General features: G+C 37.7%; 1 protein-coding gene across 1 annotated transcript; it reads left to right on the top strand.

Moving 5' to 3' along the window:
- Nucleotides 1-1,359: 1,359 nt before the first annotated feature.
- Nucleotides 1,360-6,239, top strand: LOC140243707 (carbonyl reductase [NADPH] 1-like). Its single transcript, XM_072323366.1, has 4 exons — nucleotides 1,360-1,485; nucleotides 4,188-4,454; nucleotides 5,506-5,612; nucleotides 6,110-6,239. The coding sequence occupies exons 1-4, from the start codon at nucleotides 1,465-1,467 to the stop codon at nucleotides 6,237-6,239; spliced, it is 525 nt and encodes a 174-aa protein (XP_072179467.1). The 5' UTR covers nucleotides 1,360-1,464.
- The last annotated feature ends 10,381 nt before the right edge of the window (nucleotides 6,240-16,620 follow it).

Raw genomic sequence — 16,620 nt, 5'->3', positions numbered from 1 at the left:
TGGTCTACTCCCACTTCGTCTAATAGCCATTAAGTCTCAACCCACATGGTCTAATCCTATTTCGTCTGCAACCAGTTTGTCTAATGACCATTTAGTCCAATTGCCACTTAGCTTCATTGCCAGTTTGTCTACTCCCAGATGGGCTATGCCCACTTCGTCTGTTATACCCACAGTTTATTAGACAAAATGGATGAAACGATAAGTAGCCAAACTGGGCATTAGACCAAGTGAAAAGTAGACCAAACGGGCATTAGACGAAATTGATAGTAGACCAAGTGAGTTTATAGCCGTAGTGGTGTTAGACGAACTGGGAAGTAGACCATCGGATAGTAGACGAAGTGGCAATAAACCTACATACCCAAGAAAGAACACGCGGTCCACCGTTAAGCCTTCTACCACGAAATCCCTCATCTGCTTTCATAAAGATTTTGTTGTAAAAACCCAAGTCTGATATAATTTTGCGTTCATTAGTTATGGCGAGGTAGACAGAACTTTCTGGCTTCGTGGAAAGATATTTTGTTCTGATTATGCAACGTTCATCCCTCAGGTCTTCATGGTTATAAATGTATCGTGCCTCTGAACAAATCATGTTTCGCTTTCAGTTAGTTTTGGGTTATAGAAGTGCTAAGTACTTTGATAAATTTCTAAAACATCAATATTAGCGGTGTTATACTTGTGCGATGATATTGTTCATAATTTTCTCCTGTGTTATTGAAGTTTAGTTTAGCTATTGTGCTGCAGATGTAATTACTTCATAAATAATCGATTTGTTATCTCCTTAAATTAGTAACAAAAACAATGATTAAAAGGAATCATCGGCCACACCCATTTTAACTCCTTCCTCATATTGTCTTTTCAAGCACCCTTTATTCTCTCCAAATATCAACACCTTTACTTTTCTTTTCCTTTCTCATTAATACAATGACATGGCCCCAAAGGGAGGGGGTGTAACCCTATTTTTAAAAGTATAAAATATCATACATCAAGGCATATCAGTTTGTATGTGTTGGGCCGTATGCATAAAAAGTATTGAGTGTTTGCAAGCACTTGCTTGTTTTATGAATACCGATTCAAGCAAACGGCTAGAAACAAGCAAATGATACTTATGCATATGGCTCTTTGATTGATCAGCCTGGTGTTTGTAAAATACACGTAAGACACCATAATGTGACATACAGTGTAGAATGCAAGATGCTTTATGGGCATGGGACGCCAAACAGGAATGAGAAATGGGCGTGTCCCACAGGTGGGCGTGTGCTATTTGACAGCACATGTTTGTGCTCGCACAAAATGCAACGTGCGACTCAACAGATATGCTGATGATCATTCTTGATCTGAACCACACTCACAGGGCCGGTACTAGATTTGTGGACATCGTGGTACATTTGGTACTTGGGATCTTTGCTGGTATTTACATGTACTGGCTGAGCGAAGGTAGTAACCCCGCGCCACCAGGTACTCAAAATGACGATTCGTGTAGCTGTGGTAAGCATATTATGGCAGTGTAGCCGTTTTAAACGAATGCATGCATTCCAGTTTTCAGAGACGTGGTGTGTCCACGCAGTCCCAGGGCCTCAATTCTATGTAAGTGTACTGTAAGATCAGGAAGTTGGAGCCCAGCCGCACGCACCGGTCGGCGACCTCAACACGCACGTTCGTTAGTACATAGATTCTAGGCCCTACTGGTTACTGGTTACAATGCCCCGGGGTTAATTTGAACCATGCAGGCAGGGGCGGGCATGGGGAGCTGAGGTGGTCTGCACATACTGGCAATGAGCTTACGCACTTGGAGTGAGATGTTTTTATGCTTGTTGTACTTTATTAACATTATATTCCACATGGGCCCTAGGCCTACTAAGAATCTTGCTATAGAGTCTATATACAATTGGTCAAGACTAAGCTGATCATGTGATGAAGCGTACCGGTAGTTTTGCCCATCCCATCACCTGAGAAGAAAAGTTCGTTTCACTCTATGTTGATAGTCCCTATTGTTTTGCTGATCTCTTCAGTCCATACTAGTCCTAACACAAGATGAGTATGCGCGAAATAAAAGGGCATACTCGTGAAATAGGCCCCACCACTGCGTGTCCGTACAAAAACTACGGCGGCTCGCCTGTTTATACTCGTGAATTCAGCCCCACCATGTGGCGTTCATCGGTAGATAAGCACGGCGGTGGGGCTTTCTTCCACAGTATAATACTCGTGAATGCGGCCCCATCAAACGGCGTTTACGCGAGATGCATACGGCGGTGGGGCCGATTTCCACAGCATAGCATCTTTCGTCCTCCCTTTCTCCCGTTTTTTTCTTTGGTCTTCTACTTTTTATTCTCGGAAGGACTCCCTAATGTCCCTTGACTAATTTAATGGCCAATTTAACCATAAATACAACCCTACCTAACCCTAAACCCTAACCCTAACCTAACCTTGCTTGCTAACGCACGGGTGCACGCGCACTGCGGTGGGGCCTATTTCACAATTTTGCCAATAAAAGTGCATTGCACCGTGGACTATCACATTAACTAGGTCAAATGATAGTCCACGCTGCAACGCACTTTTATTTCCGTGCTGAGCGCGGTGCGCGGAGCAAATTCATTGTTTTGTCATCTACGCGCATACGTCTAAAGTAAACTACGTATAAAAATACCTAAAGACAGCTAAATGGTTTCAGATGTGAAATAAAATGGAAATATCTTGGACCCTAGATGTGGAATATAAAGCAGATAATCAACTTTTAGTTTCAGGCAATGAGACAAACTATCACTTCCTCCGCGATCTGAATGTGTCAAGCTATCTTTTCCTTTCGGAAAGATAGCTACATCCAGATCGCCTATGAAGTGATAGATTGTCCCATCACCTTCACCAACGTTGATTATTTGCTTACTATCAACAACATTTTCCGTAGAGTTGAGCAGATTTTAAACACATCTACACCATGCCTGCCAACAGTACGATGATACACCAAAGCAAAGGTGGACTGTAAAATTTTACTGAACAGGAAAAAGCAGAAGCGCTTGTGCCATTGCATTACTCCATAACTGGGCTATGTAAAGTCAGGTCTAACCTAGAATACAGAATTGGCATGGGAGGTCATAACTATACACAGTCGCCGCTGTACATACGTAGCGCAACAGGGCTGTACCAGCGAAGCTCCAAACACGAAGAGGGTCCAACGATCGCATGCGATCGGATTGAATTTTGATACTTTAGATCATTTTTTTGTCACTTCAAACTCATCTGACGAACAAAATGATAATGAGACTTCATATCTACGCTCTGAATATTGAAATTTAGATTAAATAACTTACCTAAAATGATGGTTATATGCAGCATGTGTGAACGGTTTCACGAACGGTACATCGTCTTTCACGCCAGGCCATTTCCAATATCCGGGAGGTCACATGATCTGAATGCCCTTTCAAAAGGTCGCGCTGCTGTCGACCGTGCTGCTACACCAACACTCAAGCAGCGCATCGCACGGTCAGACGCTGTTAATTCGCGTAGCGTATTAACAGCGTCTGGTCGGGCTAGGGAGGTCAAACCCTGGACTGGTGCGGGACCCCCGTGCTGACAACTCAATTTTACTCACTTCAGATATGGCCAGATGCCATACCACAAATAAGACTAGTGCTGCATGGATATGGATGAAAACACAGGGCTGAAGGACAGATCAAACTTGTAACGTCATCATAGGCACTAACCTTAATTATACTCCGCTAATCCAATGTGAGTCATTGGAACTAGAGCATAGTCCACCTCCATCTGAGAAACAATTAGAAATAATGATGTTTGCTTTGATGTATATTCTTTTTTTAAACCTTTTATGCACCTAGGCACTTGGCTTAATTTAACTTAGATTTTTTGTTAGCATTCAGAAATCCATTCAAACCTGACATACCAGTAGCTGTAAAGTTGGCAAGGCGTGGGCATGGGGATTTAACTAAGGGGGATTAGGTCATCTCTGTATGCATTGCAACTTTGTTTCTGGACATCTGTGCTAATGAGACAAAGAAAGAAATCAAGCATACATGCCAGTGGCTGAAGAAACACATTTCGGGTTAAGGTATGGCTGGGAAATGCACACTCCACAGAAACAGAAATGAACTCAGAGCTAAACATGTTATCAGTGGACAGACTCAAATTGTTGAAAATTAAATGGTCTCCATAATTACTAATCTCATCCGCCGCAGGTTACAGGAGGCAACAAGGGCATCGGACTGGAGATCGTTCGTGTTCTCTGCAGACAGTTGGGCGACGGCGGCGTGGTTTACCTCACAGCCAGAGACGAAAGCCGGGGTCAACAGGCTGTTGAGCTGCTGCGCAAGGAGAGCCTCACTCCCGAGTTTCACATTCTCGACGTCACAGACACAAGGACGATTTCTCAATTTCGCGACTACATCAAGAAAACGCATGGCGGTCTCGATATTCTCGTCAACAATGCAGGCATAGGGACACCGGTACAACTTTTTTGTTTGTTTCATATTTGCAATTTTTTTTTTTCTCTTTTTGTAAAAATTCCCCACAACTCCACCATTGAGTTGTTCAGGAAAATGTTATCAAAACTATGTTTGGATCAATAATCCACTAAATATAACCCTTTCCCCTATTAGTCATCATTGATAGGTTCTGAAAACATGACAGGAATCTGATGCAACTCATCCTTTTAGATTTTTTATCTCAAAATAATTTTGAACAAAGTTTGTTTGTTTTTTAACTCTATTCTATTTATTGAGGTTAACATGAATATGGAAGGGGAAAATTTATACCTGGGTACTCTTTGATTCAGAGATTGTATTCATAGCCAAATTTATAGCCAAATTCATAGCCCTACTGTATCATTCCAATTTTATTCTGTAATACCAAAGAGAAGTTACCGTTATTTGTTTTGCATTTCAGTAGTAAGAGAATTTGAAAAGGTAACATAAGGAGAACAAGACGAGAAGTACAGATGGATGTCAAGGTTCAAGGGAAAACCGAGTTCTCATATGCCTGCAGAACAGTCAGTATTTGCTAAAAATGTATACTTATGCATAAGAAATGTGTGGTAGATCCTTTCGATGTATTGTAGGCAAATTCCAAATGTTGGGGATGAATTTTGAGCCCTTCTGAGAACTATGGGGTGTTTGGCTTTGATAAGACTATTAATAGAATGATTTACACCACAGCTCAACAGTACATTTTGTTTTGTTCCCTGATGGCCCAAATGCATCACCAACATCATTATATTTCTTCCTTTTTTTTTTTTTTTTTTTTGAGGGGGGCCTTGGGCCACTGTGCAACTGCTGATGTCGAGCTCATGTATACCAAACGCGCAGGCAGATTAGTAGAATGATAGATATATTGATAAATGGAAAAACAGATACTCGTTTTGAAGAAGATGACTCTACAGGCAGACAGGTACCTGGTATGTAATGTAGATAGATAGTCAATGAGATAGGTTATGAAAACATTGCATTATGAACATCACTGTGAAATCAGTCTTATGCCTATTTGTTTGTGTTCCGCCAGCGGGATCTCAGCTCCCATGAGCAAGCCCAAACAGTCCTTGCCACCAACTTCACTGGCCTCCTGGAAGTTTCACGGTCACTCATCCCTCTTCTGCGATCCGGGGGAAGGTAAGGGTTACTTTTTCTTTACCCTCCACTTCAGCACTGACATTAAAAGACAACGCTTACATGCATGTTTGATATTTTTTCTTTTATTTCTTTTTTTAAACCAGGCAACAAATCATTAGGTAAGTACTTTCTTGCAGCTCATAAATCATGTAGGAAACCAGTATTCCTCTCCAGGCAGCACTTTTCTACTCTCATGATTAAATATATCAGGCATCCTGATGCACGTGGTACAATGCACTCCCGTTATAAGGAACACAGCTATAATGAATTCTGGTTACAATGAAATAAAAATTCAGACCGGAACATTATCTGCTCTATGTTTTTTATTGTTTATTTGTTCGGTTGTAACAAAACTTTGTTACAACAGGAGTCTACTTTAATCAACATTTTACAGATTTCTTCCCATGTGGCCAATTGTCCGACAGATAGATCCCAGACAGAAAACATAATTTAGTTTGAAACAAGTTATAACATTTATTTCTGTTTGACCCATACAGAGTTGTGCACTTGGCCAGTACCACGGCACACATGGCATTCATGCAGCTGGGAGACAAAGTGAAAGCGAAGTTCCGGCAAGTTTCCTCAGAGCAGGATGTCATTGACCTCATGAGTGATTTCCTCAAGTAAGCAAACAGTTCAGCAGGAGCAATCCTCGTTTCCTAAGCTAGAGAGTGATATTAAGTCTCACAAAGAAAGGAAGTTGATATCACTTACTTCAATTTTTAAAAGTGTGAACGTGTATCCTACTATTTACTGAGGGGTGCAGCTCCAAAGTGAATAGTTCTTTTGGAGGTACCGAGGCCTATAGTTTAACCAGAAACTTGAAATTAAGCAAAGTATATTTATTTTATATTGTGGATCAAAAAATTAAAGAAAAGAAAAGGGAAATGGGGAAAAATGCTCGGTGATAAGTCATGTGATGGATGCGATCTTGTGAAGGGACCTTAAGAAGCAGCACACAGTGTCAGAACTGCTTTGTGATGTCACAATTGTTTTGCAAGAAACTGTTACATTTCACAGAGTGACGGTACGAACGCAGTGCTCAATGTCAAAATGGCTTTGTGACGTCACAATAGTTTTGTTAGAATTTGTTACATGTCGCAGAGTGACAGTGCAGAGCTGCGCACAATTTTAGAATTGCTTTGTGACATTTTGCAGATTAGTACTTCATGGAGTGTCAAACATGCCAACACTGATATAGCTGAAAATGCCTATGATCACGTGAAGATCTTTCAACCAATCACTAGAGGAGAATTTTTTTTTTAATCCAAAATAAATAAAATTTATGGCTTTCATTGATGGAGTCTTCATGTGGCATGGTATATTGGTCCATGGCTGTGACAAGTTTCATTGGAGTTGGTGTATACTTAAGAATAAAGTAACAATCTCTCTCTCTTAATACCAAATTATTTTTTCAGTCCCACAGCTATATTTTCAAGTTTATCACATTGCATTTAGAAATCTGATACATCACCATTTCTGTTAGAAATATGTTTTGCCAAGGTATTGCAAATATACTACAAGGGGGCTGTTCTTATGAACATTGACAGCATATGCATCAGTTCATTAGTATACAGAGACTCCAACTCTTCTGTTTTCGATGGGAGATCTCCCGCTGAAAGCCCATTTTCGCAAAATCTCCCATTCTCCAGGTTGAAATTTTATTGCTCCCTGGCTCTGTCTCCTGCTGAAAATGTATTTTCTCCTGCTTGAAATGACCTTTCTCCTGCCCAAACACCTTTTTAAAACCTGGAAGTAAGTATATATCCAAGGGGATGCAAGGTCAAGCGTCAACGTTGCAATACATACGATATAATGAAATGAAGTTTTTATGAAGCCAAAATGTATGACTTAATCATTTTAATTTTACTTACTTGATGCCATCGTATGTTGAAAAATAAGCTTGAGATAGCAGGAGAGAGCATCAAGAACCCTAGAGCTTCCTGGACCCCGGCCACAAGGGACTTTGCACACATCAAGTTGGAGTCTCCCGTTTGCTAGGGGTTTCAGGCGGGAGAATCTCCAAATCAGAAGGTCCTTGGGGTTGGAGTCCCTGGATTATATAACCATTGTAACAAAGCAAAGTGGCTTGGTAGTGCTATAATTTATTTATTTATTTTTTCAGAGTGCAAAAGGCAGGAACATTTGCACAAGAAGGCTGGATGGAGTGGAGCTATGGGATCAGCAAATTAGGGGTGGTTTCCCTTTGTTTTTATGGCAGACCAACAGGTGGCCTGTCAGGACCGGTGCCAAATTGGGGGCCAGTGCTTACATTTTTTATCTTCTCTTTGAAGATTTCTAAATGTGGCAGATGGGCCTTACTATCACCAGTGTGATAGAATTTTTACATGGACCCCATAACCCCTTGTAGGCCTCTCGAAGCCCCCCCCCCCCCCCAAAAAAAAAAAAAAAAAAAAAAAAAAAAGGGAGAGAAATGCTTTGTTCTTTTTTGGTAAAGTTTGCAAGAATGCATGGAGGGTGAACTTGTGATCCCTTTCTTTCACCTGATATTATAATGATGATAAAAATTGCTATTTTGTTATTTGCTACTCTTATGCTACATGTACTGTACTTTATCTGATGAAATCAGTATGGTGTATGAGAGTGCCTCTGGATACAGTATCTTTTTTTTTTTCTTCACACTGTCAGTGTTGCCCAGGGTTTGTTCATACGGACATGACAGCAAACTTGAGCGATGACTTCTACGGTGGGAAGAAAGTATCGATTGTAGAGGGCGCTGACACCCCCGTCTATTTGGCCACACTACCCGCAGGCTCAACCGAACCACATGGAAAGTTTCTGCTGCGGCGGCAAGTTTACGATTTCATCAACAATGATATGGAAATTCAGATTTAGAGTTTGTTTTCTTTTTCAAGGAGTACCCTTTGCCGATATGAGTTTTAATTCACATTGTGGTGTTGGTCCATGTACAGTTCATTAATGATAACGCTGAAATGCATGTAAGGACTTTTTCATGGATTGTGTGGTTGGTTCTGGGGTTAAAAGTGTCTGTGTGTGTTCATTTTTGTCTGTCTTTCTGTCTGTCTGTCTCTATGTTTGTATGCCTTCTTTGATTTCTGTGTGTATGCGCCCAAAATTAAGCTTCATGCAGCAACGTCTTGAAACTATTTGCTGCAGATTTGACCTTTGTATCTCCATATTTTTACCATAATAGAGTGTGGAAATCTGGACTTGGGCTTAGCTTTTTGCCATAGTGTGAGGTGTATATGATCATCAGAAAATGAGTAAGATGATAAAAACTAGCAAGGGTGGAGAGTTTTACTTCAATCTGCATGCAATGGTTGGTCCCTAACTTATATTAAAAGTGGAAAATATGAGGTTTGGATGAAAAAAAAAATGAGTTAGAGAGGGAATAAGTCTTGTAATTTGTATATGAAATGTTGAATTATTCATAGAGGGCAGCATGACTTGTGGCAGACAATCCTTAAAAAACAAACATATGATTTAAGTTGACATATTGATTGGCAGTTAGACTTTGAAGTGTACCTGCCAACAAAAGATGAGACTTCAACTTATTTTCCATGCAACTTGTCAGTAATATATCAATATTGTCTCGATGGGATGGTTTCTGTTTGTGTACAGTGCACTACTCCCGTTATAATGAGCACATTATAATGAAATTCTTGTTACAACAAAGTAAAATTCAGGCCGCAACATCATTCACTGTATGTATTGTATTGTTTATTTTATTGTTTATATTTATTTTATTGTTACGATGAAATTTGGATATAGTGAAGGAAAACTGCCGGTCATGAGGACTTCATTAAAATGGGAGTCCACTGTACCAGATGAAAAAAAAAAAAAAAAATCTACATGTCAGCATAAAAGCATTACTCTGTGCAATTTCAAAGCAATCTTACAGTAAGGAGGTTCAAGAGATTGAGTTTCAATATGGCTGTAATTATTCAAACAGCTGTCAGTTTTGTTTGGATGAACATTCCACAGAGGTGCATTTGTGTGATTTATGACCATCAGGTTCTCTTCTATCTTTTGGAGCAATTTGAAGATTCAGTTTGAACTCTACTATAATTTAGGGTATATTTTGCATATGTATTTATTAAATGATAAAGAATATATAACAAAAGTCAATCCCATCCAGAAATATGTGCAAAAGTGTAAATCTTAGCTGTATGTCTTGAAAGCGTTTGAAGTTATACCCCAATGGAAAACCAACTTCATCACTTTTCTGCATGATTCAGACATATTAAACTGATATCATATAAACTTCAAGTACATTGTTGTATAGTGCTTTATCAATTGATATGAATGTATAGATCCATTTCAAGACTTGTATGGATAAGTCAGGTCAGAGGGTCATTTTACTTCCCTGCATGTGCAGTGTGCAAGTCAGGTCAAAGGGTCATTTTACTTCCCTGCATGTGCAGTGTGCACTGTAATCCTTCCCCCTTCCCCACCCATCCAAACACACACAAACACACCGTTAGTTTTGTGCTAGGAGACCCTTGCTGGAAACAGTAAGGGTGTGCTCCAAGAAAATGATATGTCTGAATTATCTACCTCATGTCAATGCACAGAAATCACATCATTATGTTAATGCTCATTCAGTTGGAATTTACTTCTATTAGTACTAACAAAGTTCACAGGATGAAAACTGAGCATTTGATGGCATCAGCTAATTGTGAAGGTTGTGATGGTTGCTATGAACAGCCACTTGCACTCGGTGCAACAACACATTTGTGATATCAGAAATGCTCTCATATTCCACTTACAAACAATCATGCCCTCTCACATAATTACAAAGTGAATTAGTGGGTAACTGTATAGATATGAAATAATTTGTGTTCAACTCTTTAAAAATTGGCTTTTCTGTCAATTCAGTTAGTTCAACTTGTACGTAGAATGTGAAATATATGGTTAAGATCATGTTTGTGCAATGGTAAAAGTAATAAATGTTATAGTTTACACAGGGCTAGAGCTAGTCTAGACTTTGGACAGAATTAGTATCTTTTGATCTTCATAACAGTGCTGCACAAGCGGTGTGATGGAATGATCCCAGAATGTGCCCTTCTGTTTTGGCAGATGGTCAGCTGCTCACGATCACATCACACCTTTTGATTCACGTTGTGCATGTTGCGCTGTTTTGAGTACAGTCCAGGATCTACACTACATAAAACTTGTTATCAATAACAAGTTACGATAGTTGTTATAAGCTACTGAAATCCTCTCATCTGATTGGCTGAAATCAAATTTGTCATGAAAAGTGGCAGTTGTTACTGATAAGTTTTATGAAATGGGACCCCGAACCAACTGATGTACACATTTGTACTATGTTTAGTTACTTGGACACCTTAAAAGGGTGGTATTCTGAAAATCTCCCTAAGTTTCTTCCTAAGTTTCTTCCTAAGTCAGAAACTTAGGAAGTGCCTAGGAAAGACAAAATTGGTATTCTGAAATTTCTTCCTAGGCACTTCTTAATGCAAATTAGGCCATCCTTATCCCCGCCCACGTCCTTTCCTAAGCCAATACGAAATGCCGTATCATAAGGAACTAACCAATGACAATCGCATATTACTATGACGTAGGGTCAAATACACGAGTGCGCGGCATGTCCCCTTTCTCACGCTCATTTCGCGCATCAAAGTACATGTGCGCGCAATGACTGACAAGCGCGCCTATCACGATGCTTGCAGTTTGCTATTTTTAACAACGTACTTGGGACAGGGGTGGGGCTTTCCTAAATATTTTCCTAAAATTCTTTCCTAAGTGCATTCTAGAATACCAACTTCTTCCTAAGTCAGAAATTTGCATATTCCCGCCCCCTTCCTAAGTTTCTTCCTAATTATACTTAGGAAGAAACTTAGGAAGATTTTCAGAATACCACTTAGGAAAAAATCCTGACTTAGGAAGAAATTTCTTCCTAGGAAGGATTTCAGAATACCACCCCTTGTCTATCCTAAGTGCCTGGCTGTTATGTGTTCAGCTGTATTCAATAACAAAGTATTAAATTGCTAGTTTTCTTTTTTACTTGTTATATGAAGAAATACTTTGATTGCCTTGTAATGAGCATGATGTGACTCGGCCAGAAAATGTAGGCTTTTTTTTTTTTGGCACCACTTTATGCTTTATTTTGTGCATTACTCCAACAATGATATCCATATCATATGAAGCCCAGTTTGTCCAATGTTTGCCTGAGTCTTGCCCAGTGAAAGATAATCAACACTATGAAGTAGTGATTTAATATTCTCTACGAAAAATTCTTTCCTTTACAAACTGTTGGGCAAGATGTGATAGAGGTCAAACCTGTGCCATGGGTATATCTAAGGCTGTATATCTGTTTGTTATGTTTGATCACATTGCTTTCAAAAAACAAAACAAAAAAAGTTGAAATAACATTGATAAATTCCTTTGGTATGATCCATGTGCTCTGAAAGAATGTAAAACAAAAACAAAAAACAACGCAAAACACGGTTGTGCCACATGAGGCTGGACAGTTTGCTATAACTTAAAAATTCCTTGTTTCAAAATGATGCAGTGTAATTGTTGATTGTGACATAGGGCTAAAAGGGATACTACAGAAAAAAGAATGAACCAGATCGCACACATTTTTCCTTCTCTTTTTCTCTGTAGTGACTGTGCAATCATTTCTGCTTAAAAGAGAGGGTTATATATTGTTGAAGTTGTATGATGTATGAATGGAATCAGGATAGCCAAATGATGGCCGCTGTACCTCAATGTTCTCCTTTGTTTTTTTTTATCGTCTTTGGCTGATACTGACAGTGGACACAAGATATTTGATTCTTTCCAATGACTGCTTCCCGCATAAAAAGCATGTAAAGTTGACTGAAAAACTCTACCTCTGCTTGCAAAACTTTTTTGAAAAGAAATTATAGGTGTACAAGGTACATGTATATATCAATTTGTAAACATTGATCTGAATGGGTTGAACTGTATGCATCCGGTTAATAAAGTATTTTTTGTCAAAAATCCCTGTGCTGCTACTCACTTTGTATGTGTTTATTTGTATTGCATTGGGTGATAAGTAAAGACTACTCTCTTGGCTGTAACAAACTTAGATGAGAATGGATCTTGGTTAAGTGTAAACTTTTGTGCAATGAATTGTTTTCATGCCGGACCAGTTTCAGTGAACTTCGCATGTCTTTAATTTTGTGGACAAGTTTTGTCTTGTTTAGTTTTGTTTTGTTTTTGTACAGAATTCAGTTTTCCCAAAAATGTTTGCACATCATTACTTTTGCTGTATGAATCACTCATTTTTTCACACTACAAATTATTCCATGTTCCTTGAAGTACAAACCAAGTGTTAGTGTAAAATGACAGCTTTATGTATGAGATTTTTTTGGCAGTAATGACGAGAGCCATGCTATGTGGAAGGCACTGTAAAACCAGAAATTTTTGTGTGGTTTTGTGGCTTTCACAAGGAGCGGTAATTCGTAAAAGTTTTTGTCTTCTCTGTCCAGTTCATTTATTACACTTTTTTTATTTTTTGATTGACTCGATTCTTTTTCAGTTTGCAAAAGTTTCATGCCGCATATGTTTCTAGTTATACATCAACAAGGAGGCATGTGTGTATTCCTTACGAGCCAAAGTCATCATTCCTTTCTATTTTTTTTAACACACAACAAAAAAGCAACTACCCCCCCCAAAAAAAAAAAAACATAACTTTTAAACAGTTTTCAGGAAAAAAAAATCTTAGGGGTATTCTTACATTTATCAAATAAACTTGGTGACAATAAAAATGACTCGTTCAGCCATGCATGAGTGAGCACACAACATGGAGCAAAAAGGCTGAAATTTACTGGTAATATGGCATAAAGAGGTCGAACAATGGATGATAAAGTGACAGTACTTGAACATTCCACAGAGACAGAATGTTTCACGGAAATCTCCCCCCCCCCCCCCCAAAAAAAAAAAAAAAAAAAAAACTGACCCTGGTAACTTTTAAAAAATGACTTGTTTTGTCTGTAATGTGTGCTCACTCATGCATGTCTGAACAGGATATGGAAATAAATGCAGTATTCCTACACTTATATCTCAAGCCAATAAGTGCAGGAATACCCCTGTCAAATTAGTTTGTTCAAATCGTATCAATTCAAAAATTACTCCATATTAAAAGGAAGAATTTCTTCATTTTTTGTTGTTGTTGTTTGCAAGTCTTTACATGCACATCAATAATGATCCCGTACACAGTAAAAGTATGATATCCCACAGTGGCAGAGTTAAACATAGACAGTTTTTTCTTGCTTTGTCAGGAATAAATACGTATACCCATTAACCTTTTTAATTTCTTTCTCCATCTTGAAATAATCTTCATTTACAATGCTCTTCTTTTTTTTTAATGAAAGACATTTCTTTATCTATTTTTCTAAAACATGATATGACTATTTCTTTTATTGCCTGTTCATTCGTTGAGACAGAAATTTGATTTCACTGGTGACGTATAAGCACTGAAAAATGTATTACTAAGATACAATCAAATATAAAAACTTACAAAAAATATACAGTGTACATGCAATATTATTATATACATTATAAATTCATGAATTACGAATACAACTATCATCATTACTATTATCAAATTTCAAAAACATACTAGTTAAACCTATACTTGAAACCCAATTTCTTAATTTACCATGTTAATAATACTTAACACCTAAAAAACACAATTAAATAAAATATCATATTCACATATTGTACATATAATGTATATGTTTTCTATCTCTGCAATTCAACATCCTATTTTCCCGAAATAAAAAAATGTAATTCCAAATATTATACACGTATATAGAATACTCTTATTGAATACAAAGAACAAAGTTTCAATAGTTTCCCCCCAAAATAATGCTGAAGTTTTTCACCACGTCTGCTCGTAACTAAAGGACAATAGTATTAAATCATACATTTTAACTTCTCTCAATCCTCGAACAAATACAACTAAGATTATCTTGCAATGATTCATCTTAACTGCAAGTAAACATGCTTGGTAGAGACAAAAAAAAAAAAAAAACCCTACCTTACAATTATCAACTTCAGTCATGCATGAGTGAGCACACAACATGGAGCAAAAAGGCTGAAATTTACTGGTAATATGGCATAAAGAGGTCGAACAATGGATGATAAAGTGACAGTACTTGAACATTCCACAGAGACAGAATGTTTCACGGAAATCTCCCCCCCCCCCCAAAAAAAAAAAAAAAAAAAAAAAACTGACCCTGGTAACTTTTAAAAAATGACTTGTTTTGTCTGTAATGTGTGCTCACTCATGCATGTCTGAACAGGATATGGAAATAAATGCAGTATTCCTACACTTATATCTCAAGCCAATAAGTGCAGGAATACCCCTGTCAAATTAGTTTGTTCAAATCGTATCAATTCAAAAATTACTCCATATTAAAAAGAAGAATTTCTTCATTTTTTTTGGTTGTTGTTTGCAAGTCTTTACATGCACATCAATAATGATCCCGTACACAGTAAAAGTATGATATCCCACAGTGGCAGAGTTAAACATGGACAGTTTTTTCTTGCTTTGTCAGGAATAAATACGTATACCCATTAACCTTCTTAATTTCTTTCTCCATCTTGAATAATCTTCATTTACAATGCTCTTTTTTTTTTTAATGAAAGACATTTCTTTATCTATTTTTCTAAAACATGATATGACTATTTCTTTTCTTGCCTGTTCATTCGTTGAGACAGAAATTTGATTTTCACTGGTGACATATAAACACTGAAAAATCTATAACTAAGATACAATTATATATAAAAACTTACAAAAAATATACAGTGTACATGCAATTATATGCATTATAAATTCATACATTACGATTACAACTATCATCATTACTATTATCAAATTTCAAAAACATACTATAAAAACCTATACTTAAAACCCAATTTCTTAATTTACCCTGTTAATAATACTTAACACATTAAAAACACAATTAGATAAAATATCATATTCACATATTGTACAAATAATGTATATGTTTTCTATCTCTGCAATTCAACATCTCCCGACATAAAAAATGCAATTCCGAATATCATACACGTAGAATACTCTTATTGAATACAAAGAACAAAGTTTCAATAGTTTCCCCCCAAATGCTGAAGTTTTTCACCACGTCTGCTGGTGACTAAAGCCCAGGACAATAATATTAAATCATACATTTTAACTTCTCTCAATCCTCGAACAAATACAACTAAGATTATCTTGCAATGATTCATCTTAACTGCAAGTAAACATGCCTGGTAGAGACAAAAACAAACAAACAAAAAAACACCCTACAACATCACTACAAGAAATACATTACAATATGGGCAAAACTTCCGATTTGAAAAGTGCAAATGGTCAGTTGCAGCCAAATTCAGTATTTCAATAATGACCTCCAATATGGATTCCACAGAATCACAACTAAAGGAGAGTGTAAGCCGGAACACTAATTTTTACTGCTTTGGAGAGAATGTGTGTACTCTTTGTAATACATAAATGGGGCTAGCAATTTCGTAAACTACATGTGTTATACAGTACATTTATCACCAAACTTGAAGCGGAAGCGCACATAAATATGACATGAAAAAAAGAAGAAAAAAAAAGGTGGAGCAGCCAACCTTCTTCCCAAAGTGCTTGTCATTATTCAACAATATGAGACAATGTTAAATCAAAGCAGCACTTTCGATCCTGTTTGCATGCTCCCACGCCTGTTTATGTGCAGAGTTGTCATTTCATGCTTGTATTGTGCTGGACCCAACACACAAAAGTGTAGAAACGCTAAGTAATTCTCACTTTACCTCAGATGTAGAAGATTTAGATTTATCACAAGATTTTACAACGTAAATTGTTCGAAATGTTCATGTTCAATATTTTTCGGTGCAATACGAAATCTGAGCCTCATTTGCCGTTTTTCTCTTTGTCATCCGCTCGATACGAATGTCACGGTGAATTTTATTCTGATACGAATACTTACTCTAATGCACGAATAAGATGTGAAATACGTCGATAACCCCACTACGA

This window comes from Diadema setosum, chromosome 20, assembly GCF_964275005.1.
Source record: "Diadema setosum chromosome 20, eeDiaSeto1, whole genome shotgun sequence".
NCBI lineage: Eukaryota > Metazoa > Echinodermata > Echinoidea > Diadematoida > Diadematidae > Diadema > Diadema setosum.
This window is presented reverse-complemented; position numbering and strand designations above follow the sequence as displayed.

Excerpts from the sequence above, each read along its gene's own strand:
- LOC140243707 (XM_072323366.1), top strand. The coding sequence starts at position 1,465 with ATGACGATTCGTGTAGCTGTG. Across the intron at positions 1,486-4,187 it reads TGACGATTCGTGTAGCTGTG|GTTACAGGAGGCAACAAGGG; the intron begins GTAAGCATATTA and ends CATCCGCCGCAG. Across the intron at positions 4,455-5,505 it reads ATGCAGGCATAGGGACACCG|CGGGATCTCAGCTCCCATGA; the intron begins GTACAACTTTTT and ends GTGTTCCGCCAG.